The sequence below is a fragment of the Labrus bergylta genome, chromosome 20, assembly GCF_963930695.1.
Source record: "Labrus bergylta chromosome 20, fLabBer1.1, whole genome shotgun sequence".
Lineage (NCBI taxonomy): Eukaryota > Metazoa > Chordata > Actinopteri > Labriformes > Labridae > Labrus > Labrus bergylta.
Window position 1 is genome coordinate 13,414,612 of NC_089214.1, and position 27,773 is coordinate 13,442,384.

A 27,773-nucleotide genomic window follows, 5' to 3' on the forward strand; every position below is an offset into this window, starting at 1 on the left:
CACACATCTCAGGTGTAATCACAGAACATTCATATAAAATGTAAAGATGACACCAAGTCTTTTTCTTTTTTTTTTTTTAACAGATGATGCTAAACCAAACAGCAACACACAACTCTAATGCATACATCTTTTTTTTATTACAATCAAATTTAAATGACAGGTTGCAATAATAGAAAGTAAAGGATTCTTAAAAAGTAATAAAAAAAAAAAAGCCACAGGTAGTTACTAAATTTAATTGAACGGTTTTTTTGAGTACCTACCAGAATGGGACGGCTTATTTCATATGTTTATTTGATCCAGATTACATTATTTGCTAGTTAAGGAGATGCAGTGAAATCCCAAGCGCATAGCAAATAGTATCATTATATATGATAATGTTACCTGCAGCAGGACCCTACTGTTTATATGACGGTAGACTCTCAGGTGCCTCATGTACAAGAACCTCCAACACCACCTCGGTATGAGTGGCCTGAGTTATACTCAACCAGCAGCTGTAATCTCTTCTGGTCGTCTGGTCAACTTCCTTCTCAGGATCATCATCTGAACAAACTGTAATCAGTGATGCTGACCCTGGAGGGGAGACGCAATTTTGAACATTGAAATAAGTCTCAAGCTCTCTGTCTTTTGGATTTTCTTCTGTTATTGTATCAGGTTGCTGTGAATTATGTGATGCAAAAGCAGTGTTGGAGAAGCAATCGTCTCCCCGTTGGTTTCTCTGTTGCTGGAGTGTCAGTATCTCCGGTTCAAGTCTGGACCTGGTAATTCATTCCCATGAAGAAAAACCTGTGATATTGTATCATTTTGCAATTAAAGATGTTTAAATGTTTTCTTATAACTAACATAGAGACAGTCTGCATACAAAATCATTACCTGAGCAAGTAAGATGGAGAAAGGGTTTCCACGTGGCCACTAACATCTGTGTGATCATTAGACATGGTCTCTTCTGATGGTAGTGGTCTCACAGAGTCCTGAAGCAGAATCACCCAGTGTTCATTCAAACACCATTTTCTCTCAAGACGACATGTCAAATAATACATTGTGTAAGAGCGCTTTGTTTTATTTTTTTGTAAAGGAGGCAAAGTCACCTGTGCATCTAAGTCAGGAGGCTCCTGTATTGGTGAGGTGTGAGGACTGTCCTCCTCCCTGTAGTGATGGGCTTTGGGGGGCAGCGTGAGGTGCAGACTGTTTGAGAGGACGTTGAGTTTAAACAAAAGTTCATCCACTAAGCCTTCAAACTCCTCAAGGTGATAAGTCTGAAAAAAGAAAAAAAAAACACGATTATTCATTTCTGAACCGAGAAAACCGTTAACTCTACAAATGTAAATGTTAAGGCCACCTTCAGATTTGTTGATTTAGAAATGTTGTGATGCCCTTTTTCTGCAAAGTGGCTGATTCGGAACAGTTTGATTTTTCAGCAGGATAAATATTATTTTGCGTACATAAAATGTTCCTGTATTTTCTGGTTGTATCTTAAAAATGGATGGTGATTAAAACAAAGCTGCAGCTTGACCTTGCACAGTACTATAACTGCAGCCAATTAAAAGCAAACATCCACATCTATCAATAACCTGACTGTAGTCCATATGATTCAGACACAGGTAGTTTGACAAAGAGATGCAGGTTAAAAAGCATAACAATGATATAGATACACTTTAAAATTAAAATGATTTTTTTTGAAAAAACAATGTTAATCTTTTTTTTTTAGAGAATTTTTAATCTAACTAGACTGAGCTGCTTTTTCTTTACCCTCCTTTCCACTTGATTTTCAGTCAATGATTGTCTTCGTGCATGCCCTGTAAACTCAGAGACTCTCTGTCTGATGTAATCGGTTAATTCTGTCACAGTGAAGACATTCCCCCTGGTTCGAGATGCTTTGGCACTTCTGAACACTGATGACACAACACCTAGAGTCTGCAAAAAAAAAAAAAAAAAAGACAGACTACTGTTAGAAAAAACCACAGATGAATACTGCATTTTTACTGACTGATTTATTAAACATTACGTTTGTCTTCTAGTCTTTCATTCACAAAATGTATGGGGGAAAAAAAGGTTTCATGGTTTATATTTACCCCTGCTGTCCACACAATGGAGGACAGATAGAGAGCTCCTCGGTAAAGGAGATCACGCTCAGAAAGGAGGGGGCACTTTAAGGCCCTGTGACTCCAGTAATGACTGAGGCGTGTCTGAGGTGAGCGGGAAGGTAAACTGAAGGCCCAGGAGCTTTTCACAAGTAGGAGATTCCCCACGCAGGACAGCGCCACCATCAGGATAAGACCTGTAATCTAAGACAGAAGAGAGAAACCATTTCCATGTTTTCCGCCAGAACTAAATGATCACTGAAGGAGAATAATGATGTGTTTCTGTGCCAAAAGGATATTCTCACAGAATTGTACAATTACCTCACTGATAGTTTCATGACATTTCTCAACATCTTCTGATGACATAATAAATGAATACAGAATTTAAAAATTTAAACCCAGCTTTTTCTAAAACGACAGTAGCTATTGCTGACAATATAGGGCCTTTTTCTGGCAGGTGTTGCTGCACAGTGTTTTTACCATTGGCCATAAAAGTCTGTAAAGCGTGCGAGTGAGGAGTGCAGCAGAGGTGGCAAACGTCCTGATCACCCTCAACACAGTCGCACACTTCACGGTGAGGAGGAAGAGCAGAACTCCGCCCAGAATGCGGATATGCTGCAAACACAAGAAGACATCACCACTGTGAATCATTCATGTTATGTTTGTAAAGCACGTTTGACATCTGAATTCACCATCTTGTATTTAATAAAGGCGTGTCTAACAAAAACTACAAACGTGTTTTTATACAAACATGATTACGCATGTAAAGTTAAATGTGAGGGTTTCATGATATTGTTGAATTGAATCAAATTAATAATAAAAATAAGGCTCTTTCTTTTTAAGAGGAGGTAGTTTATTTAATTACAGCAGGACAGGGAGTGAATGGTACTGTCAACATTTAATATTTGTTTTTCCTGCCTCTCCCCTCCTTCTTTCTCTCACTTGTTCACAGGTTGCCAGAAGTACGACATCAACATGTCTTCTGTGGTTGTGTCTCTGCAGCAGCTCCACTATGTCCAAGACAATTGCAGAGTGATAGATGTAATAAGAGTAATACACAAGGGTTACTATCAGCAAACTGACCTGCAGAAAAAGAGTGAGACAGAGAGAGGAAGAGGTTTAATTCTACAGCAGAATAAAGCAAAACCACTTCCTTATAGTTTGTGCAGCCAAGGTCATGCTGTGTGCTTGACCTTTTGTGTGTGAATAACTTCACAGTTGTGTTTGTTCAAGAGCTAGAGGTTGCTTTGCCCTTTCAGGTCATTGTGATCTCGTTTCTGCGTGTGTGTGTTGACTGTGTATTGTTGTCGTGTATTTGTATGTTAAAGCTTGCTGGAGGTCCTTTAATGTTTTTTTTGTCTCACAATAAGCAGTATGACTTCTGTGTTTTGAGCATATGTGGTGGACTCACTTCTAGCCAGCTGCAGGGCCTCCTCGAGTATCCAAACAGCCCTTCCTGCCCTACAGAGTACACCTGATCCCAGAGTTGCAGCAGAGACAAGAGAAGGAAGAGGAGCTGGAGCGGATGAAGAAAAAGCATCCAGTTTTGTTGGTATTCTCTTTTATAACCAACTGAAGCAAATGAATTTTGGGAACATTGTTGTGTGTAGACTCTATTTGGTTTTGAGAGTAGATGATTTTTTTTTTACCTGGCACACCATAGTGACATAGTCCCACACAGCAGGGGTGTGATACACCCTAACTGACTGGACTTTGGCAGAGGGCAGGAGGACACCTGTCGGGCTCTGCTCAGCCAGCATCGTCACACCGGTAAATAAGTTGAGTGCAGGACTGAACAAGGTGAACTGGACTTTCACAGCTGCTGTCTGTCTGCCCAGCCATCCACCTGAACTCAGGAGCTTCAGTTTGGACGCAGCATCAGACCTGCAGAGGGACAAACTGAACAATGATGATGAGGTATTTACAGAAGTGAGGGTGTAAAAAAAAAAAAAAAAAAAAAAAACATCAGGAAATCATGTCAGCAGAGAAAACGCTTGGGTAACTCAACTATTTTTATCATGTGTGTATCTGTGTGTTTCTCACTTCCTGTGGCCTAAGCCGACTTCAACACTTTGTCCAAAGTAGCAGCCCAGCTGGCCACATGTCCTTGAAGGATTTGTTGTGGGAACAAAGACACCGGAGTGTGGTTGAGTGGATGTTCCAGACATGAATGAACGAAGACACTCTGGCATGGGAGTCATGCTCGGGAGCTGAGCAGCCATACGAAGCACAGTCAGTCAGAATACTCACAGTCAGGACAATCAAAGGTAAAACAGTGAGTCAGTGGTTGCTTCAAGAAACGTAAAGCACAGGGTTGCTTTTCAAATTTGAGCTGAATTAATACATCTGTCACTGCAATGTACTTTAATCTCCGCTGACTGACATGCATTACTACAATATAGCTACTGTGTGCATGTGGCTTTGACTCAAGGTTATAACACAGCACCCTCTACAGGAAGACATTGTTTACAACACAGCAGTGTAATGTCTTGAATCATAAAGAAATTGACTGTTTTTTTTTTTTTTTTAGTTTAGTTATTCATATTTATTTCCCTGTGTGACAATCCAACATTTATGGAATTCTATACATTTTTCTGTCATTTTTATCAAGATGTTTCGGATAAAATTTATATTTTTTTTAAAGGTTTATTTTTGGGAGTTGTAAGTCTTTATTTTTAGAGGTAGTACAGTGGATAGAGTCAGAAAAAGAGAGGTAGTGAGGAATGACATGCAGAAAGAGAGCCACAGGTCAGATTTGAACCTGGGCCACCGGCTTCGAGGACCATAGCTTCCGTACATGGGGAACAGGCTCTAACCACTAGTCCACAGGCACCCCCCCCCCCCCCCAGGTTACAATGAATTTAGGCAAGTAAACATTTATGACTTATAGAGGTATGCAGTATTTGTGTTTCTTTTATTGACCTGGAATAAGCGGGACTTGTCCATCTTCCACAGGATTGGCTCTCCAATCAAGACGTTTGACTGTTGGATGAAATCAAACCATTGAGCAGTAAAAAAAAAAAAAAAAAAAAAAGGGTGAAACGTTTGTTTGATTTCATACTAATGAAACATAAAAATCTTTACATAGCAGTTACATGTCTTACAGTGGATTGTAGAGATTTCATTACATGATCAAGATGAATCATTCTAAGGTTGTGAAACACTGCACGGGTTGTTGTCGCTCACCTTGGTTGTGGTTGATGCATTTTTGTACAGTAAATGAAGGAGGCGGCTGTGTGTCCACGTCCACCAGTCGTCATGTTTTTGTATGGACATAAAGGACTTATCATGGCCCCTGTTGAAAGAGTGTGTTAATCAGAAAGTAATAGAAACAAAGAAAGAGATAACGTGTGTGTGTGTGTGTGTGTGTGTGTGTGTGTGTGTGTGTGTGTGTGTGTGTGTGTGTGTGTGTGTGTGCAGATATTACCTTATCAACTGTTTTCTCACTGCTTTGTTGAGGTGGTTATAATCAGCTGTCAGTGAGCTGCCATAATTTATGCATAGTATTAGAAAAAACATGGAGAAACAGACCGACAGATCCCTGAAAGACAAGAAAAAGGGGATGATTCCTTATACAGCTTTAAATCAAATACACACAGGTGTACATATACACAGCTTCATACCTGAGGGTTTTGCGGATTAGAGTCTCTCTTTTTTTCTTCCCACGCGTTTTCTTTAGTTCTGCTAGTGTTGACGGGCGTACGTGATGAAGGAACCGGGCACGCTGGCGAGCTCCAAGCAGCTGTCAATCAGAGGTATGTTGAATTTAAAAAAACAGGATAGATGAGAATCAAATAATGGCAGAGTGTGTCTATCACCTTTTCGTGGTTTGTGCATCTCTTCAGAGGAAAGGCAGTTTTACTAAACGGATCTTCTTGTTGATAAGAACCATCGGGACTCGGCAGTTTTGAAACCTCTGTCTCAACATCTGTGACTCTGGAGAAACTGTGAAAGTCTGCTCTTTTTCTGTACCAAAATGAGACAACCACTGCCACCGCGACTATCTGCAAGAGAAAAAGAGAAAGTGTAAAGAGCTGATTTTCAAACTGTCTCGGTTTTACAAACTTTTTTTTTTAACAAGTTTGAAAGACGGCCTGCATTAGTTTACCACAGCTGGTTGAATGAAGAAGATGCAACACATCAGGCAGATCAAAAGGGAGTGTATCCAAAGCAGAACCTGGCTGCTGCTGAACCTAAAAGAAGAAAACAAACACAAAACATTTCGACACATGCAGTTATAACAAAGGACATAAATCGTGATTTAAAAGCAATTATCAATGAGGCATAACTGACAGCTCTTGCCACAATCATTCATTCAATTTTCAATAATCCATTTAATGGTATTGTGTACTGTATGTGCTACCTCGTTCCCAGCACTACAGAGAGCCCCAGGCTGCAGAGAGACAACAGCAGACACAGGGTCCAGGCCAGATAGTGACTCCACTGGGATATTGGTCTGAATCCTCTCCTTTTGAGCCTGGCAACGTTGTCTTGACGTCTGCTGTAATTGGACCAGATTGCCTGGTAATGGCTGCCTTCCTCCTTTTTTTCTTGAGGAACTTTATCCCTCTGAATAGCTTCATCGCCCGCCCTCGTACTGGACAAAAGAGCTGGTTTGGTTCCATGAAACCCACTGCTTTCACTTAAAAGACCTAACACTTTTCCCTGAGGTGCATCAACATCGGGCCCCTCAGTAATCAGGGACACATTTTGAAATGCTGATTTCGTATTCTCAACTTCAAAAGCATGTTCCTTTTTTATGGCCACATCTGTTTGGATTACAGGTTCTTTATCTGTGTTCGTAGAATAAACTGACTCCAGGTCCGCGCCCTGCAACACAAACAAGAAGGGTCAGAAAGGGAAGAGAATGGCTGTGTGATGAAAAGGAGAAAGTAAAAGAACAGAAGAGGGAAAAATATTGATTCTCCAGGTGTTACCTGGTGTTTGTTCCTCCACGCTTCCTGGGCCCACCGCTGAAGACTACTCCAGAAGAGATGAGGCTCAAATACACTATCAGTCACTGACTGAGCATCTGTGAGGAGAAAAAAAACCTAATGATGACATGATGAGAAATATGTGGCTTATTGGAGTGATTCTCATATATATTAGGTCTATTCCAAAATGAGTTTATATTCGAGTGGCATTCAAAAACATTAAGAAAATATTCAAGACTCAAATACTTCAGAACCTGGAGGGTCTTTTTTTGTACTGTTTTTTTTTTTTTTTTTTAAAGGGGGGTATACAAAACACCATCCATGTATCAAGGCTGTAGTTTTCAGGTGGGCGGCCCAGGTTCGAATCTGATCTGTGGCTCCTTTCCTGCTTGTCATTCCCCACTCTCTCTCTCTCCCTGGTTTCTGCCTCTATTCCATGTCCTGTCTCTACATAAAAGCATTAAAAAAGCCCCAAAGTAAAACCTTTAAAAAAAAGAGCTCACCTTCAAAAAAGATCTTTTCACTGTTTGTGCCGTTTGTGTGTTGGCCGTTTGACTCTGCCAATTTGACGTCGCACAGCCGAAACAGGAAAGATATCAACGCTCCTGCAGGCAACACAGCCACCACACTTAATATTCCTGTTGTCACGGAAACAGCTGAAACATCAACGATGCCCGCCTCTAACAGCGACTGTAAACAGGGGATCAGGAACAAAGGTAATATGGGTTACACGTTTTCTTACTATTGTAGACCGAATCTTTAATTTGAAAGGTTTTATAGACAAACCCGATCATCCATTTGAGATATGATTATTGTGTTGACACATGCATAGCCCATCAGGAGCAGCAGGCAAACGCTAAGTCTTTGAGTGTATGTGAAAGGGTTGGGGCAGGGACGACTGTGTACAGACATCCACACGTGATGGTCGACAAAGTAGTCCGATAGCTTGAGACACAACATCTGCAAGAATGCATGCACACATTAACAGAAGATAAGAGGAAAATATGAGGAAAATATTTGTGTATTTGAGCACTCCACCTTAACAAAGCCGAGTCCCTGGTTGCAAACTAGCAGCATTCTCTCCACCCGACCGTCCCCTTTATTCACAGCTAGCCAGCACTCGCCAACAAAGAGCCAAGAACGCCCTCTTACATTCCCTATGTTCACCTGTTTGAAAAGTAGAAAGCAATCCATCTTGGAGGTAGAAGTGAAATACCAAACACTGAGGAAAGAGCACATTAAATAACAAATAGACTAACCTCAGATACCTCCACATTTTTAAGGTGCCAGGTCGGGGAGGGGCCAGAGTTGTCATGCCAGATGTGAACCCCCCATACTGGGCCCAGACAGTCAGCTGCACTGCGGTTACAGAGAAAGAAAATACTTAGTCGGAGTTTAATGTGTTAAGATGTATTATTTCAGTAAAATGGATAGCAGTGCAATTTGTAAAATACCAGACATCAAGACCTTTTGAACTTGTTGAAAGTAATATTTAGATTTTACCTTAATATAAATGTATCTTGTGTGTTTTTCCTGAACAAGGTGCATCCTGGGACTTGTAGTTCTTTTGTCTGTGAGATCCCATCTTTACCATTCAGCACTATGTAAACCTGGTGAACCAAAACAGATAAGTTTGCTCAGCAGGTAATGTCTGAGGAACCAACCAATACATTTGTAGAAAAAGATCAAACACAGAAACATAGGTTCCCGTTTAACAACCATTTTAATCTTTACTTTCTGAAAAAACATACTTTGTAAATACCTATCGAAGAGCTCAAATTTGTTCTAGTGGTTTTTTACTTTCAAGCCAGCTAAGTGTTCCTGAATGTTGTGCGCTATTGTTAACCTTGTTACCTGGTACAGCAGTTCAGTGACCCATTTTTACGTGTAAATAAAGTCGGGTACATAGTGAAGAACCACCTCCCAGGACATTCTCCCGCTTAGACTGAGACATGAGAAGGGTGACATATCTCCCCCCGCCTTTACGGAGTGCTGAGGTTTTTTTATCCAAGAAAGAAATAATATATATGCAGAAGCCCTGGCTTGCCGTGACACATAGAGTATCTGCAGAGTGCAGATAGACAAAATAGCACATAGTGGACACATTATAACTAGATACTGTCACAAAATGAACACATACATTGGGAAGAGTTACTCATAAAACAAAGTGTTGCATATGGGTGAATATACCGATTATACTGCAAAATCACTTATGCACCGCAATCATATCCTTACATTACAAAAGCTGAAAATTGTGTGAAACTGTGTTGAACCATAATTGTAACTCCAGAAAGAATTCTCGGTGTCAAAAACCCATCAAAGAAAGAAAGCATAGAGAAAATGTCTAAAAAGAGGGAAAAACAGGGGAAAAAAAGGGTTGGACTCATGTTGGCAGCATGTGTCGAGACTACAAGCCCAAGGACAAGAGCAATAAGAGATGACTAAAAAGAGAAAAATAACTTGAAATACTAAGCCTGTTCAAAGACAACGGTGTCGCGTTCAGAAGAAATTTGAAGAAAGCTCGAGGAGACTTTAGAAAAAAAAAAAAGGTGAACACAAAAGATAAAGTGATCCACAACTTACTCGTTTCATTCAACACTGCTGGACTCTACCCGTTTCTGAGTGGAACTGTTCAAATTGACGGAGAAGTTGATCTACTAGATGACTAAAATCTAATAGCACATCAACTAACTCCAAGACACCGCAGCACCGATAGAAAAGAAGCTAAGATAAATCAACTTCTAGTTGTAGGATAGTTATAGGATGTGTGGTCATGATATACACACACACACACACACACACACATCTGTCCCAAGACACACACACACACACACACACACACACACACACACACACACACACACACACACACACACACACACACACAATTAATCAACAATCAATATAATCAATTATTATATATTATATAAATTATATTATTATCAATATTACTGTCTGTGTTTGTTACATGGACAAGACATGGGGAGTAAGATGAGACAATCATTTACTGGCAATTTTAAAAAAAAGAAATACTGTACAAACATTGAAGACACACATTTTGTTAGTTTTTTAATGTGTGTGTTTAAAGGATTCAAAATAAACGCTACCTTTGCACTCATACAGGCGACAGAGCAAGGACCGGTGTGGACTGTGACAGCGTAAAGATATGGGTCACGAGGCGAGTTGTCAGACAGAAAGTGGACTCTTTGGTTCACCTCAGAGGCGACATCAGCCCGCGTACACACCACCAATCCAGGGACGTACAGGCACACACACAGCACCAGCACACACAGCACTGTCAGATTAGTGGACACACTGAGGAGACAGAGAGAGAGAGGAGGATGGACTCTCAACATTTTATTCTCATTACAAAGAAGACTTCAAACTGCAGGCTATAGCGCACAGAATGATTTCCAGAGAGGCAAATGTATTTTTTCTCTGTCAGCTCATGGCAGCAGAAAAAGAAACAGTTTGAGCGGTTAGCATTCCTTACATCTTTACACTCATCATGATATTATAGGTATGATTATTGTGTCTTACTAAACCAACATTAAGACAAGGTATGATTACTTCAAGAGTTAAAGTAACAGAGAGTGTTTGTTTTCCTGTGTTAAATACATCATTCAAGTCTAATGCGGTTGAGGTCACCTTATAAACGGGTCCACTCCGGCTGTGTCATGGCTGCTCTGGATCTGCTGCTGCATCACAGTCACTGGTCTCAACTGCTGACAACTGAGATCAATGGCAGCAAGGAAGACGACACTCGAAAATGTCAATCTTAACTAAATACACGGTTATTTCTCACACTTGTGTTCCCCTCTGTGAAGATGTTCTCCTTACCTGCAGTTGACCGCAGCAGTGGTGTCCACTTGCTGTGTCTGGCAGCCATGTTGTGTCCAGGCCCTCCTGTGGTGGTCCAAGGACAAACACAGGCTGCTCTCCACGGTGAAACTGTAGCTGACCTGCTCACTCATGTACTTGCGTCTGGCTGCTTTCTCAAAATCTGCATTCAGCAGGGCCAGGTAGCCTACCCCTGCAGCTAGAAATGTTCATGATATTAGCATTACAGAGCACGAGACGTTTCTAATGGTAACAAGGGGCTTGTTATACATATGGGTAACAAAGATGAAGATGAAAAACGACCCCAACTTAATCCAATCTGTGTCCTTTCACTTAAGCATACTCAACACCTTTTTAACAGTTTGCTTATTGTTGCTAAGTCATTTTAAGTATTTTGTTACCTGATCACTATTACATTCATGGAACATGTTTAATTGTATCATTGTGTTTTGTACTCTTTGTTTTCCTGTTGAGTAGTCTCAGACAATAGCTGCATTTACTTTTTTACCAATTTTTCTTCAGTCTTACCACTCAGGTAGGATGTGGGCAGAGTGATACGCGTGGCGTTGCTCTCCCAGTGGTGAATCTTGAGCAGACGGTGCATGCTGGGAGTCGGCCTCTCAAACATTCTGCAACAACAACAAGGACTCTTTGGTTGTTTATGTGTCACATTTTTTTCGCCTTTTACACCAAAACTCATCGAGGCTATATCATCTTGTTATAATGTTCTACATAGTACATGATGGTGACTGTAATGTGCAAACCCGGAACGTCTACCTGAAGAGCAACATGATGGGAAATGCCTTGTCAAGCGATGGCCTGAACACCACACTAAGCTGGATGGCCTGCTGCAAGTGCTCCTGGGTAATCCTGAAGCTGTGGTAGTTGATTTGGCTGCGCAGGAGACTGTGCTCCTTAATAGAGCTCTTCTGCAAAAAAAAGGATTTCATCACAACATCATTTGACAAACAATGTGCTCTGCTGTAGCGATATGGTGCTAATCCTGAAAACGGAGAAAAACAGAAAAGGTGACATACGTTCCTCTGTGGTGGCTGCAACTCGATGATTATTGGCTGAATAAGGGAGTGAACAGGAATCTTTCTCTTTGTGCTGCACTTGTATAGGCTCAGCTCCATCACTGGTCCACTCAGCTGAAAATCAGCAAAGGAAAATTAGAGCAATGCCTTCAACGTTTAATTTCGAGTCATGTCACAGCAGTCTAACCTTTCCAGGGTGGTGAGCCCAGGTGTAAGGGCTGTGGCTGAACTTGGTCAGCAAGCTGAGCACACATGACCTCTGAGTCTCTCTACTATGACCAAACAGGAGCTGGATGAGGGAGGGTGGCAGGTAGAAGGTGCTCGAACCAATGCTGACCACTGTGGAGGTTTGGTTTTGGTGTCTGCCGTGTAAGTCGATAAAAGTGGAGCTGACTCTGACCTCCTCGGCCTCGTTAAACAAGATGTTCCTCTAGAAAAGGACAGAATAATGGCGATAAAAGGAGGAATGCATATGAAAACATGTTGGCTGATGAGTAGGCATGCAGAGGGGAATGGTTCTTTTTTTCTTACCAGCACCAGGTCTGTAGCAGTGTGCAGAATCTCATCTACAACTTGCATCATCTGCTTTGTTGAAATGGATCCAAGTGTTTCTATGTAAACACCAGGGGATGAGCCGGGTATGCAGCCACCAGACAGGCCATTTCTAATGTATTCATTGCGCGAGTCCGGTCCTAAAGCCTGTTTAGTGTCACCACTGTTGAACTTTTCTGACGAGAGGTCATTACTGTTAACAGCAGCTTGCAGGCTATATGAGAGCAGGGTCACCAGGGTGTTGAGTGTCTCTTGGTTCAGATGGTACCCACCTGGAGCTCTGGCTTGCGATAACCGCTCCGAGATGTCCTGAACATGAGCCGTCACTCTCCTTGCACTTGCTAATGAGACCTTAACAGAACAAAGCAAGAATGAGAAATCACCTTTCGTCTGTGTTTCTACATCAGTGAAAGTCCACTAAAAGAGACGACGTTTCACTTACCTGATGTGTCACATGCAGAAGATTTTTAAGAATGCAGATGCTGTCTACCATCGACGCCTAGGATTGAAATTCAGGGTTATGAAAATGCAGTACAAAATGGAACAAATGTTCAATGTAACTCTGAGCGGCAGGATCAGAGTATCAAAATAACTCAAGGGATTCATTGTAATAAAGACTGTGTGTGTGTGTGTGTGTGTGTGTGTGTGTGTGTGTGTACCTCTTCACTGCTCTCTAGCTCACACAATGTGCAGATAAGCACATTGCGTGTGCGTCTCTGCATGTGTGTGTTTGCCTCAGTGTCCCGGCTGAGTCTGTTCAGGATGCCGGTGAGGAGGCTGACGTAGTTGCGAATCTCTAAAGTGTTCCCAAGCTGCATCAAAGCTGATAAATTCCTGAGACCTGCCTCTGAACTAAAGAGAAAGAGACACTGATCGCACAACCATGTACTCTAAAATATGAAGACAATAACTCATTAAAATGCAGAACTTTACACATGATTCTAACACAAGAGTTGACAAACGAAGGATGTATGAAGCGTTCATGAATGTCCTTTTTTTCTTTTAGCAACAACAAAATATCCTCTTAGATTTGTATTGGGTAATTAAAATGAATATTGATGAGCAACAAAGTTTTACAAACTCCATAAACAGTCTTATTATCTAGTGACTAAATTTATGTTTGTAGCTAGCACCTAAAGTATGCAACGGTCTGCAATTATCCATCATTTTCTGCAAACTGACATTGAACAGTGTTATATGGAGTAAACCTCTGACAAAAAGCTGCAACATATGCATGACTACAATCCTGATATGATGTGAGGCCATGGTGATTCTTACAGCTCCAGATCAGGATCAAGATGAAAAGAGGAAGAGTTGTCTCTGAAGAATCTTGGCTGGACTCGGACGCCTACAGGACAGGGTTTAGTAGCCGCCCCACCGATGCTGCTTCTGATCACGGTGTAAATAGTTACTGCAGGAACGAAAGAACTTTCAGCAGGGTAATCAAAGGAAATTTCTGCTATGACTAGATGTCATCTTGATGCGACCTTGTGATGCCTCTCTGTGTATGTGTATGTATTCACCTTTAAAGCCATCATCAGGGTCACCAGCAGGAAGGCTGAAGTAGTACTGGAAGTCTCTGCCCACATACAGCATCCTGGGAGGTCTGTCTCCTACACTGAAGCTGTACTCGTACACTAAATCCTTTAGCAGACGCAACAAATAAAAACATGTGAGGGTAAACATACACAGAACACACACAATGTGCTCATTTGCAAAGTGTAAAATTCTCTTTATCGTCAAAAAAAATGTGTATGTTTGTACAGCGCATGGTGTGTGTTTCTGTGAAAATATGGCAGAGAGAAATAAAAAAATTTTAAATCACATGGTACATAAACACATTTTAGAGCAAGTATTGAAGTTTATAAAAACTTAAACTCTCCAAGTAGAGAACATACCAGTAGTTATCCTTAAGAGTGTACAAAGATATAACCAACTCTTCCGTCGAATAAGAGAAAATGTGCCCTTTTCCTATACCAGAAGAATACTTGCAAATGTTTCCTAAAGAAAATTGATAAAAGTAATTTGGTCCAACATTCAAGGTGGAATAAGTTGTGATTTTCAGAGCTTGCTCCCTTTAATCTTCATATATATATTTTTTTTAGCTGTATGAGACAGAAGATACCTCTCTCCCCGAGGTGCAGAAGATGCTGAAGTGTGTAAAGAGCTCTATTCCTCTGATTGGCTGCACCTGACACGTCATGCCTTTTGGAGCAGGGTTGGTTTTTAGGAACAGCTGAGTCCGGCCCAGATAACTGTCATGAGACTCTGAGTACAACATGCAACAATCCGATTAGCATCCAGTTATCCATCCAATCTATCCTGCATCAATATTACCAGACAATACGATCAATTCGAATTTCTACATTTTGTTAAGAAACATTTACAAACATAACTCAAGATCAAGATCAAGATTTCCATGATGATTGCTTTCCACATTAAAATAACTTTTAGCCTCAACAAGTCGGTAATATAAGCTTCTTATGTGTGAAAAAAAAAGTCCTCAAGACTGTCTCTAATGCATGATGAAAGACTTACTGGCAGTGACCTCCAACATGTATCTGCTGCCAGGTCTCAGGCTGAACGGCCTGAAGCTGAGCAGAGGAGAGGAAATTCCTGGAAATGGAAAGAGAAACTCATTTTGCAGGGTTGGGAGAGGTAAAGAAGGAAGAAAATGTGTCTCATTGTATTTAGTAAATTATGAACCTGTGTAAGTGTAGGACTCAAAAACACTCCTGTCCACTTCATCTCGAGGTAGATCCAGTAAGGTTGGTTCGTGGACTGCGACCAGCGGCCTGTCATCGACCAGATTACTTCCTTCATCTTCATGCAATGCTGGATCAAACACTGAATCATCTCCTAGACTGAAGGTCTCACCAGCTGCACCTGATACACACAAACATGGGTCAAAACACGACCTCACACTGAGGAGATTCTGTGCAAACAAAGACTCGAAGGTTACTGTACCTGTAGGTCGACCTGCTGAAATCCCTGGCTCTCCTTCCTCTGGGATCCTGAAGAGAAGGTCATAATCTGAATCTGTAAAAGGATCAGCTGTGTTAATATGTTGTAGTTACATTCTGAATACCTGCACCAGATGTTATATGTGTTATGATCATGTGTTATAACTGGGTGGTTTTCGGTTGCTGTTTCTGAAAGTTTTCTCTTGGAAATTTGCAGGTTAGAAAACAATCTCCACTTTGACTTCTATGAATATCAAACAGTGGATAATATGACTAATGTTTAATGTAATACGTGTAATTAAATAATTTTACTTCACTTTAGCTATCAAGCTAATATGTAGCTTTATTTTTTTAGACACAGCAGGCAGCTTTCTTCCAGAACAAAAAGCTCTCATAAGCTTACTTCATTGCTAGCGGCATCAAACGGCCAAATAGACAACGTAACTAGCTTAATAATTTAGCAAATTTAGCAGACTTAGGAAACTGCAAAATATTAACAACAGGAGTTGGTTGAGATTAAAAAGTCAGTGACTTCATCAGGTGACAGGAGGAACGACTCAAAATGAAGCTAATGCTGCCCCCTATCTGCTAGAGGCGCACTGTTAGCTAAGATAGATAGATAGATAGAGACCGAAATTCTCCTTTGACAAGGCACAAACATTACATTACATTAAAGAACACTTTAAAAACACAACACTGAGTACAGCAAAGCCCCCAAGTGGACAAATCATCAATAAAAGCTGGTTTAAAGACCCTAAACACACTTAAAGCACGCCTGTACAGGTGTTTTTTAATTGTGCCCTAATTATAAATCTTCTCAGGATCATGGCCATGTACTGATTGTCCTTGATTGACAGCTCCTTCAGCGCTTGTTAACTTTGTTACAGTTGTTAGCCTGGGAAAAGCCACACCCTTATTGCTTTTATTGGTTAATAGAGTTTCTTAGCTGGCTTTGGTCTAGTTACCCAGAATGACTTATGAAATACCACATGGAGGTGTGCTGGCCTTTTAATGTGTCATTAAAAGACCACATTTCTGGGACTGCCAGAGCAGAGGGACCAGTTTTGTCTCACCTATTTGGCCTTCCAAGTCATCACTCTCCAGGACAGGAAAAGAAAGCTCCCAGTCAGCAGAGGAGTCCGAATCTATTTGCATTTCACTGATAACGTCACTCAGTCCAAAGTGGTCTGGATATAGGACGCTGCTGTTGTCAAGGGCAAGAGTCTGGTATTCAGTGGAGGAGTACAAAGGCTCTGGAGGGTCAAACTCCCCCTGAGGGCGATAAAAGGGCTCCTCTCCTGGACATAAAGAGGAAAAGCTGTTAAATTATTCATAAACTGTCCTTTTGACTGTAACTTTAACCTTGCACACCATTATTTCTTGTTGATTTTCCATAATGATGTGCATGCTGAAAATGCTTTTAGGCTTTTTTTTTTATTTTTAATTGTAAGCATGTATGCATGTATGTGTTACATTTTCAAAGTCTTCTTCACTACAGTTGACAAATTATACCACCTCCACTTTAAACTTCAAACGGTAGCAGCACCATTGAAAATCACACAGCTTCCCAAGCTTACCCGAGCCTGCTGTTTCTAGGTTGACTACAGAGGAGAGAAGCTCAGTTTTTGTCAAACCTGTGTGAGGAAGAAATGAGAAGTTTACTGGTAGGCTGTTTTTTTTTTTTTTCAATTTCAGTGCAAAAAAACAATCCAATTCATCTGTTTCACATGGCGTATGAAGTACCAGCCCTGCTGTTTTACTGCTTACTTGATTTCTTTCTGTTATTTTTCAATAATACTGAGCTGTCAGCCAGGTTCTGATTTCTCTTTCTGGCTCTTGTTTTAGATACATTGACAGCCATTGTGACCTGTAGAGCATCTTTAACAGGTGGAGACAGGGTGGAAGTTGCAGGAGACTGAGGGGAAGTTGCAGAACCCTCCAAGATTGTTGACGGAGCACTGAGATCCAATGTGTAACAAAATGGGACTAGAGTAGGAACACAAGAGGAGGAATTCAGTTCATAGATTTTACTTGCAAATTATTAGATGGAAATAAATGTATTCCCAGGTGCATATATCTTCTTTTTTTTTACCTTCTATGACCGGCTTGGAGGATGCTTTGACTAAGAACAGACTCCAGCTGTACTGCACTGATTCTGAGGACATATCACAGCCCTCACACTCGGCGCTGACAGAGAACGACTGATCCCAGTTCAGCTGATCTTCTTGGCACTGGAGGCAGTAAACTGACACCTTCCTAGATTGGAAACATTCATATATACATTAAGAGTAAAGGAGGGAAATGCAGGGTAACTCACGGTATAATACAATGCGACAAGACACGCCCTGATACAATTTGGTGTGACCCAAAATAGAAGTATAATTGCCGCTCATCATTCAACTGCACCTGCTTATGAAACAAGGATCACTAAAAAGGTCAAGTGTAGGATTAATGTATTATTCACTGCAATTTGGTGTCAGTATCATGCTTCATGCTGTAACTTCTTTTTAAACGAAGTCTGACAATATCCTGCTGTCATCTTCTTTCATTCCCCTTTTAACTTCTTCTTCAACTTCTTACCTTCATGTTTCTCTAAACCATGTCACAAGTGCCACCATGTAGAGTCATGAAACAGTGACATGCTGATTCCAATTGCAAGAGAAACGTGTTTAGAGCGCTGTATTTTTAAATTAAAATATTGGCACATAGGATTATTAAGAGTCACAAGGTCCTTTAATGTACTGCCCAATCTTAGACAGAAATATAATTCAACTCAAAGTATCGCATTTAATCTTTGTTTTTCAGTAAATATGTTGAACAAGAAAGCTGTTTGAAATATCTGGTCATGGAGCATTTAAAAGGTTAATTTACTTCCTAATGCACACCCAGACAATCTTGAGATTTAGTAGCTCTTACCTGATCACACCGGGTGTTACTGTGACAAAGCTCTCTGATGAAGCTGAGCGCTCACCGCTGTGGACGGTGAGCGTGAACTGAAACTGGTCAAAGTTTTTTTTTAGGAAACTAGCCGGAAATGAGAGCACGGGGGATGAAGTGGGAACGTCTTGGTGGAAACAGGAGCCGGCGATGGAGCTGACGGGTCTACATTTCCAGCTGAAGCTGTAGAGAAAAAAAATCAGAAGAGTGAACGGACATTTGAGTAAAATGTTTCAAATTTGTTGAAAATAAGCACAAGAGCCATTAAAAGTGTTCCTGTACCTGATGGAGTTCATGGGGAAGTCTGGGTCAGAAGATCTCTGCCCGTCCAGGGTTACCACCTCAGTGTGTCTGTTGTTAATGTAGATGTTTGTGCCACCCTGGATGAAGGCTACGGGAGGGCTTGGTATCACCTGCACTCTCACACTGTAGTTACTGTAAACCACACTGCCAATGACTTGAACCTGCAGGGTAATGACAACTAATGTCTGTAAATACACAACTAGGACATTCATATTTTAAAGAGTTCCAGGTCCCAGTTTAAAGGTCTATGATATTTTTGTGTCGTCTCACCCTGGCTATAGCAGTGTAGGTGTCATAATGCAGGAGATGTCTTGGCAGAATAAGGCTCTGTCTGTTTGTGTCAACAAGACGCAAAGACAAGATGCGTCCTGCAGAGTCAAACAATGTCCACGTGTAGTGAAGGCCGCCTGAAATGTCACAGTCCACTTCAGTCTCATAGGTCACCCCAAGACGGATTGTCTCGTATCTTGGAACCTTGAAGAGAAAAGAAAAGATGAGAGAAGACGGTGACGGTGGGAATCTAACATGTATTTTCAGTTATACTTGATGGAACAAGGTACCTGTAGTTTGAGAGGACCCATGTTTTTAACAGGGGGGGGCTGACAAGGCCGGTCCACAACGAAGATGTGACTACTTAAAGGGGCAGAGCTGACCAGATTAGATACAGTGACGTTCACTGTGAACTCTCCTGTCCTGCAGAGAGTAAAAATGCAGACAGGCAAAAATGCTAATTAAAGTTTTAAGCAAAATGAAGACGATGTGAAAAGTACCTCTTTGTAAAACTTCAGTGTGAAGTTGCGCCATAACAAATAATCCAACATTATTGAAATTTCAAGGTCAGTACCAATCTTGATAGAAGATTTTAAAAAATGATATATGAAATATTTATTCAAAGCTCCTGTGAGGGACTTTCGGTTTCTGTTGACTTGGTGCCCCCTGTGGACCAATCAGAACATCTTATATCTTTGCTGATTGTATCCTGTATTTGTAAGTATTGTTGTTAAACAGAAAGTTTCATCCTGCTTTCTTGTGAGTACAAACATATTTAGAATCTTCACCTAGGACAATGTAAAAAAAAAAAAAACAATAAAATTAAGTTTTGGTGGAGTGCTGCAGCGGTTTCAGTTATTAAAATCAACAATATGGATCTAATCAATGTTATTTCTAAAGGCCTTGTTTGATTTTGTAGCTCATAAAGAGGCCTCACTATTCATTTCAGTCAGTTTCATAAACATTTAAAAAAATACTCACAGGAGCTTTAAAGACAGAAACACATATATGAGTTACATTTCTTTACATTACATTTATTAAACTGGCACTATTCCCTCAGTAGATATAAATAAATCTATTCAACATTTCAGTACAATGCAAAAATGTAAAAAAAAACAAAAAAAAAACACACTTTAATAAGGATGCTTTAATTTGTGATCAGGGTATTTAATGAGACAACATGTTTGCATTTTAAAGCTCCTATAAGGAGTTTGTTCATTAAATCCACAGGGTGTGCAAAAATAGACAAAACAGAAAGGTCCTCACAGGAGCTTCAAAGTTACATTTCCCAGAGGTCTTTGCTAACAATCCAAGTAACTTAAATATTTTTTTTTTTTCTGGTGACATATTGACCAACCTTTACATAAATATACATTATAAGTACCTAAATCTACAACAAAGCTCATTTTAAATCTGTACTGATGGTGAACTCACCTGTGGTAGACGTGCTGTTCTGTGCTCTGTCCCGTCTTGGATGATCCGTCTCCAAAGCTCCACAGGAAGGTGGGATCAGACCCAGTGTTGACCCGACAACCCAACGTAACTGTTTGGTTCTGCAGGACAGAAGCTGGGTGGAGCAGCCTGTTGAGCCTTACCGCTCTCTGGATGACCAGCGAGAACACATCGGAGGTAACAGAGGTCTGGCTGCTAGTCATGACTACAATAACATCATACCTATATTGTAGAGAGGGGGATTCAAATGGGAGGCGTAAGAAAATACATAATACTCTTATTACTAGCAAATATAATATTTTCTAATTATAATAATATAATAATAATTCTATATACTTTGTCTCCATTTATTGCTGCTTTTGAAGTCATTTTATGAAATTAAGGAACAATCCAAATAGTGCTTTAAATACTTTATCTGTGTCTCATACCGTCCAGGTTTTTGATATCTTTTAGCGACAGTCCTTGAGGTGGTTCTGACTGATCTCGAGTCTCCAAAGTCCCAGAGGAACTCCACAGGGTCTGGTACTTGAGCCACTGCCAGGAGAGTTATGTCTGCATTTGTTGGATAAGCTTGATTTTCTACATATATCTGGACTGTAAGGAAAAACACAGACATCGTATCGTCATTATATTAATACAAAAGTCATTATTAATTCATAATAGAGAGGTAAGATACACATTTTGGCTTCTGTTATCTTAAACTGTGTTGAATAACTTTCTATTGATAGGCTTTAGAAAAATCTCACGGCACGAGGCCCTGAATGAACTATATCTGCATGCAAAAAAGTTTTTATTTAAGAAGTTTGTCATTATCAAAAATGAAAATTATTAGAAATTGATCAAATATAAAACCCTACAACAAGTGCCTCAAGTTAACACGGAAAATAAAGCCAAACTCCTTTTTCAACATGTTAAAGTAACTTTCAGATGTATAGCCCTTCTCAGTGAGTGTTAGTTTTAAATGCTTCCTCACCATTATGTGCCGGGCTGGGAGCAGGACTCTGACTGGCGGGTGGTTGCCATGTTGGATTAACTCTAACTGGTAGTGACGACTTCCTGCTCCCCTCAACGTGGACCGTTATGCTTTTGTTCTTGTAAGCCACACCCACATAAAGGCCCTCTCCTGAAGTCGGCTGATTTGCCGATACATTCCCTCTTAGGTCAGAGGCAGCGGGACACACGACCACCTACAAGTACGTACACACACACACACACACACACACATACACACCAAATGTTATACATGCAGATGAATACACAAACATTGGCCTGGTAATACTTATATTTGTAATGATGTTTGTAATGTTGAGACATCCTACAAAAAGACCTAAAACAACAGTTACTTGATTCCCCTGCTGCAAAAAAAACATATTCTTCTGTCAAACAGCCCCACAAGGTATTTCTATTTTAATTTGAACAAAATCCCATACACCATCCTTCTGTCTGAACTGAACTGAGCCCTCTACCATAAACTCTTTTTGTTTGAACGAAGGTGAATTAATCCACTGCAGAAAAAACTCCACATTCACTACAAGATCTACAGTGCCCAGCAATTTAAAGAAATAATCGAGGCACAGGCGAAAAGAAAAAACAAGGCCCTGTACTTTAAAAAAAAAGTGAAACAAAGGCTGCAATTGCAGCTACATGTTGGATGTTGCTCAGCTTGATTAATGAGAATAAATTTCCACATTTCTGACATTTTCAATATAAAATAACCGATTGAATGTCTGTGGTTCTGACAAAATATCAGCAATCAGCACACTTTAAAATACTCCAGAGTTTTGTTTTTTTTCAACAAAGTACTAAGGCCTATTTTAAAAGAAAACTATATTGAAAAGATCCATGTCTACAACAGGATCCAGTGCGCTGGACTGAACTGAAAAACATATTTTTATGGTTTTGGCCTTTCCATAGGATTAGTTTACAATAAGAGACATACATACATACATACAAGCATTGTCTTAAATCATTTATAAACACAAGGAGGACATGTTCATTGAATTATAGCAGAGCACTCACGACATGTACGGTCTCCTGTGTCCATCCAATGGGACTGGAGGCGTTCGCTGACACCACATGAACTCCCTCTGTCTCAAAGGTCCAGAGCTGGAGATATTAGTATTAGATATATCAATTCATCAGAATAAAAACATGACAGCGCACTGCTATGGAAGATACAAAGTTGATTGATATGAAATATTACTGCTATTTAACTAGTACTGTCTATAACCCTTGACATTATTTTTAAACTCCTTCTTGTGTTGACTAAAATCAACAAATGATAGAATCACCACCAAAGAACTGCAAACAGCATGCTTACAGAGACCTCATCAATTCTTAACATTTCCTCATTTGAATTTCTTGAGGCTTTTCCTTCAAAATGATTTATGAAAAAATAATCTCTCTTGGGGAGCTCCAAATTCAAATTTCCTCAGCAATATAACAGCATTTCTCTCTTTAACCACATCAGTCCCAAGAGGATGCAAGGTTTGCACATTAACTGATTGGTGCATCTCTCTGTAAACCAGGGTGTGGCCCATTTTAGTGTTTTGTTAAGGCAATCAAAGAAACGTGTACATCTAGGTTTGCTTGTGTACCTCTCTCAAGACGGAAGCTGTGAAGATGTTTGTAATTTATTCACTAAATAGTTGCCTGTTGTCAGTAAGTTATTGGATAAAGTCAGGTTGCTAGCCTTTGACACCTTAAATAAAAAATGCTTAATTAATTTAATGAAAGTCAAATATGTATCACATATCTTATTTTTGAGATCTGCTCCTGCTATTGGACCAGAGTTTGGGTCCGTTACAGCAAAAATCTCCCAGTTTTCAGAGTTGTCTTTTTAAGATCATCCTTTATTTCATTTATTTATTTATTTTTTTAAGATATTACTTTGGAGCTTTTTGACTTTATTTGATGGGACAGTGTAGGAAATCAGGAGAGAGGTCAAGACATCAGACTTGGACCCGGGCTGCCCACTTAACTGGAGCCTCCGTACATGGGGCGCGACCTAACCGCTAGGCGATCAGCGCCACTGATCAGCAATAAAAAATTTGGACTAATCTTAATTCAACATACAGTCTACATAATACATCATGAATGTGAAAGAACATTATCTACATTTTTAATTTTCAAACAGCCCTGATTATTTTCTCCATATTTGAGGCCATGATATTAAAAGGGTGCTAATCTCTTTGATATTCATAGTAATCAAGCATTCATAAACGTGCCTGTCCAAATAATCAGGTTGACCTCAACATCCCTGAATTGCTTAAAAGTCCTTTTAAAAAGTAAAAGATGAGCTCTTGTTGGTGAAACATTTGTGTGAAGTGTCTTCATTTAGCTCGGTCATGAGTTACAGAAAAAGAGAATTTCAGCCTTAAATGCAGAATAATTTTGATTTTGAGATTTTTCTTTATGACCTAGCAGTGTTATACTCACCACAGTGCTGTTCACACAGTCTGAGCTGGAAGCTGTCTTTATACACCTCATGTTTTCCTCTTTGTCCTCTGGAATAAAACACCAAATAAACTCTGCCGGTAAACCATCAACCAGGTGTGCCTGCAGTGTGACAGGGTCGCCCTGATATACTGCCTCCACGGTCCCATTTTTTGAGTGTGCCTGTAGAGAGGGGACACCCAGGGGTCCGTGTAGTAGTGAGATCACTAAGCTGAGTGGAGACGGCTGCATGACAGAGAGGTGGAGGGTGGAGGAGAGAGAGGAGAGCGGGTTGGAGACACTGATGTCTAAACAGGATAAAGAGTAGAAGAAGAAGGGAGACAGAGTGTTACTACAGAATAATACAACCTGCTATTTATTTCATTATTAGTCAAACGGTTATTATCTATAACACAAACTGTTTTCTCCCTTTGACCTACTGAGTTTATATTTTCCTGGAGTTTCAAAAATCCAATCAGCTGACCAAGAAAAGGAGCCGTCATCGAACACTCTGACATGGCGTGGACTTTGACCTTTAGGGGTCGGATTCTCAAACTCAATGTTGACAAAAGAAAGCTCTGTCCCTCCCACTCCCGGAATCCCTGGAAGAAAAAAAAACCCACACACAGACACACAAGAAATCATTTTTATGCAGTGATTTAAAAAAACAGTAATTTATTCTACAACCGTTTTGAAATTCAGTAAATATGGATCAAGTCTCATGAGATTTATTTTCTCCATGTGTGAATATTTTTCTTCCATTTGAAAACTCTCAACCCAGCACAGGAAATGTTGTCAAACACATAACAGATTGAATATTATCTCAGAAATAATTCTTTCTTTCTTTTTGCAGCTGATGTCGAGCAGTTCTTGTTGGGTTACCCTATCTAAAATAATTAACTGAACGCATCTTGAAAAATATTAAGACATTATTATTTAAAACGTTATTTTTAATCACATGAAATAATATGTCTGCAGTTGTTGAGAAAAAAATAAGCAGTGTGTTACCTTTGTGCAGCTTTTCTTTAGTTAAAATGAAGACATGCAGACCTATCCCTTTTTTTTTTTTGCTTGATTTGTTTTTTTAATTCAGCAAGTGCATTTTTTTGTTTATAAAAAAAGAAACTCCTAAAGTTGACATACAAATATTCCAAAAATAAGTCTTCATATATGTTTTGTCTGGAGTTGGAGGATTCTTGTGCAATAGTAATGTTATATATATGTTAAAGAAATAACAATATGATCGATGACTTGCTTTATCATATTTTATTAGAATTATTCAATAAAAGGCTCACACCTCTTTACTTGATTTTTTTTTTTTTTTTTTAATTTAAGTTACCATAATCAAAATGCTGAATGTACAGCAGAAACAGCAATTACAATGTGGCACACAACGTGCTGTTTTTAAACTCATATTTAGTTCACATCTCAAGTAATAAATTGATTTATTAAAAACAAAAAGCTGTTTGCAGTACCATAAATAATTAACATCACATGCAGAAGTTCAGATAGTCATGTTCCCATCCGTGTAAAAGTAAGTACAGTCTGACCTGTGGGCTGGTTGGGACGTCCTGCCAGTTTTCCAGAAACTTCCACAACAAAAGTCTTCCCAACCTGCACTCTGTCTGGAGAGATGGAGAGCCGGACGCTGCTCAGAAATGGTCCTTCAGTTCTGTAGAAAGCCACACTCTTCTCTCCACATCCAACCGGCAAGGAGAGGGCACTAGAAAAGAAAAGAAAAGAAAAGAAAAGAAAAGAAAAGAAAAGAAAAGAAAAGAGAAAAAAAAACCTCAAACAAATAAAAGTTTCAGGCTCTGTTCCGACATGCCAGATTCACACACATATAACTTTGAAACATTTACTCAAACTGAATTCAGCTGGTTTAATTACCAAGACACATGGGGTTTTTTCTCCTTCACTCGTGCACCAGGATCTGAAACAGAAGCCCTTGTTAGAACCTGAAACTAAAGAAGTCAGAAGTCTGCCTCACCTTTGTCTTTTTTCTCTCACCTGGGACATCCTTCATCTCTCCACTGTAGGATGTGTTCAAACACTCACTGGCCACCAAACCATGTTGACAGTTGCCACAGAAACAAGCCTCTGAGGTCAAAGCTGCAACTGGGTACCTTTAACAACAAATATTACAATGTAATACAAATTAAACGAGCTCATCTAAATTCACTACAAAAACAGAGTGCTCGTGACTATATCTGGTTGACACTTTAAGAGAGGAAGTATCAATTATAATATAGCAAACAATAAATAGGCTACACACTTCCAACATGATGTCTATGAGCCCATAAACCATGATGTTTTTTTAAGGCGCTTGCGTTACTTAAAAAATGCCTTTAAATAAAAAAACTGTAACCACCTCGAGCTTATTTTCTGATGTTTGTCATAAAAAGAAGAAGCAATGCAAGAAAATGAAATTTTATGCCATTTAACCTTTTTAACTGGCATGGTTTTTGATTTTTTTTTTTTACACACATGCACAATTGTACACATACAGGAGGAATATTAAAATATGTTTCCATATGTAGGATAACTCTAATATAGGACTCTTAGTGGCACAATTCTGCTGTTACCATGAGGCAAAAAGGCCATATTTACAACAACAACAAAATTATAAAAACACAAATAATTTAGTGGATTTTCTTCTTGATTTTAACAAGCTCATGTTTAGCTGAAATGCATCAACTTCAACGTCCATTTAAAGCTTACCCCTCATCCAGGCAGCGCGCACAGCAGGCTACCGGGTCAAGGTCACGCGCTCCTTCGGGTGCGTAAAGTCTGCTGCTGCTGCCGTGAACGCACCCCATGAACCACGGGGGCTCCTCGTCATCTTGCGTAGGAAGTACCACAGTTAAGAGATGACAAAACGAGTACAATGAAAGAAGCGTGTAGACAAAAGCATTGGACATGTCTGATCCGTGAAGTGTCCGCACAAAAGGGGCCCCAGCGAATGCTCCGCTTGATGGACAACTCACAAGACTGAGACTGAGGGGAAGGAGGGATGGCCGAAGAAAACAGGTGACTGACACACCAGACTGTGTGACTGTAATGTGTGTTAAATGTGGGATCACAAGGGGGACTGTATGCAAATGAAAGACGGAGGAAGCTGCCTCAAAGGACATTTGATTTGCCACTGCGCAATAAGAGAGATCCGTCCGATTAACCTGCCATATATTTGCGACTACTAATAAAATGGTGGTGACCTTTTTTTTGAGAGCGAGGCCTTTGGTCGTTTTCTCCCCCTGAATCCTTGTTCCTGTTTTTATTTTGTGTATGTTACATGATGTTACAGAATAAAAATGGTTGTTTGCCTTTGATTTAGGCTACAACTATAGCCTTATCATTACCTTTTTAATTCAAAACACGGTTTGTCTCCATTATGTGACAATCTCTCTAAATTAGCCTAAAGGTCACCAATCAACCACAAAAAGACAAATGCAATTATCAAAGTGTGAATGAAACATTAAGTGAGTTTCCATGCATATCCCCTCCGAGAGGTTTAAAAAAAAAAAGACCTGCAGGTTTTTAGAAGGACTGCAGTCTTTGTCACAAATGAATAAACACTGTAAATTGACGCACCAAAATCATGACAGCAACAAAGAAAACAAAAGAGGAAATGAAATAAAATTAAAAAAAGATGCAGCTGTGCAGTTCTTTTGTCTACTATATATTCATCTAAGAATCTGTCATTAAATGTGCCAAGCTGTGGTTACTTGAACGTTTCACTGAGGTAAACTCGACTGACCTGGGGACCTGCTTTACATGCTGACAAGCTTTAACTAGGCCCACAACTTTTGTGAAATGAAAGAGATTAATTATTTCGTTATGGTTACCGACTGTGTGTCAAGCCAAGGTGCAAATCAAATTAGAAATCGGATCCTCGAATTGTCCAACAGCCGGTTGAAGCCGATTTAACCACATGAGGAGCAGAGGCTGAGATCTAGTCTATTCCTTCATCAT

The 27,773-nt window shown here is 39.9% G+C and overlaps 1 protein-coding gene across 1 annotated transcript; it reads right to left on the minus strand.

Annotated features, from left to right (window-relative positions):
• Window positions 1-115: 115 nt before the first annotated feature.
• Window positions 116-26,620, minus strand: LOC109999182 (polycystin-1-like protein 1). The gene is made up of 54 exons (XM_065949158.1): window positions 26,523-26,620; window positions 25,812-25,927; window positions 25,352-25,636; window positions 24,242-24,403; window positions 23,805-24,109; window positions 21,340-21,499; window positions 20,795-20,960; window positions 20,349-20,588; window positions 19,205-19,337; window positions 18,915-19,118; window positions 18,624-18,805; window positions 18,321-18,524; window positions 17,497-17,660; window positions 17,172-17,390; window positions 16,447-16,702; window positions 15,409-15,455; window positions 15,148-15,327; window positions 14,980-15,057; window positions 14,567-14,709; window positions 13,965-14,085; window positions 13,720-13,852; window positions 13,101-13,293; window positions 12,884-12,940; window positions 12,421-12,792; window positions 12,077-12,319; window positions 11,890-12,003; window positions 11,630-11,781; window positions 11,381-11,481; window positions 10,853-11,051; window positions 10,661-10,744; window positions 10,120-10,327; window positions 8,516-8,622; window positions 8,272-8,371; window positions 8,051-8,179; window positions 7,799-7,972; window positions 7,516-7,702; window positions 7,016-7,110; window positions 6,442-6,908; window positions 6,187-6,271; window positions 5,897-6,082; window positions 5,702-5,820; window positions 5,506-5,619; window positions 5,265-5,373; window positions 5,001-5,060; window positions 4,122-4,288; window positions 3,728-3,977; window positions 3,490-3,594; window positions 3,021-3,161; window positions 2,559-2,693; window positions 2,070-2,282; window positions 1,747-1,911; window positions 1,086-1,253; window positions 871-968; window positions 116-755 (listed from the first exon to the last, which is right to left on the minus strand). The coding sequence occupies exons 1-54, from the start codon at window positions 26,618-26,620 to the stop codon at window positions 395-397; spliced, it is 9,054 nt and encodes a 3,017-aa protein (XP_065805230.1). The 3' UTR covers window positions 116-394.
• Between the last annotated feature and the right edge of the window lie 1,153 nt (window positions 26,621-27,773).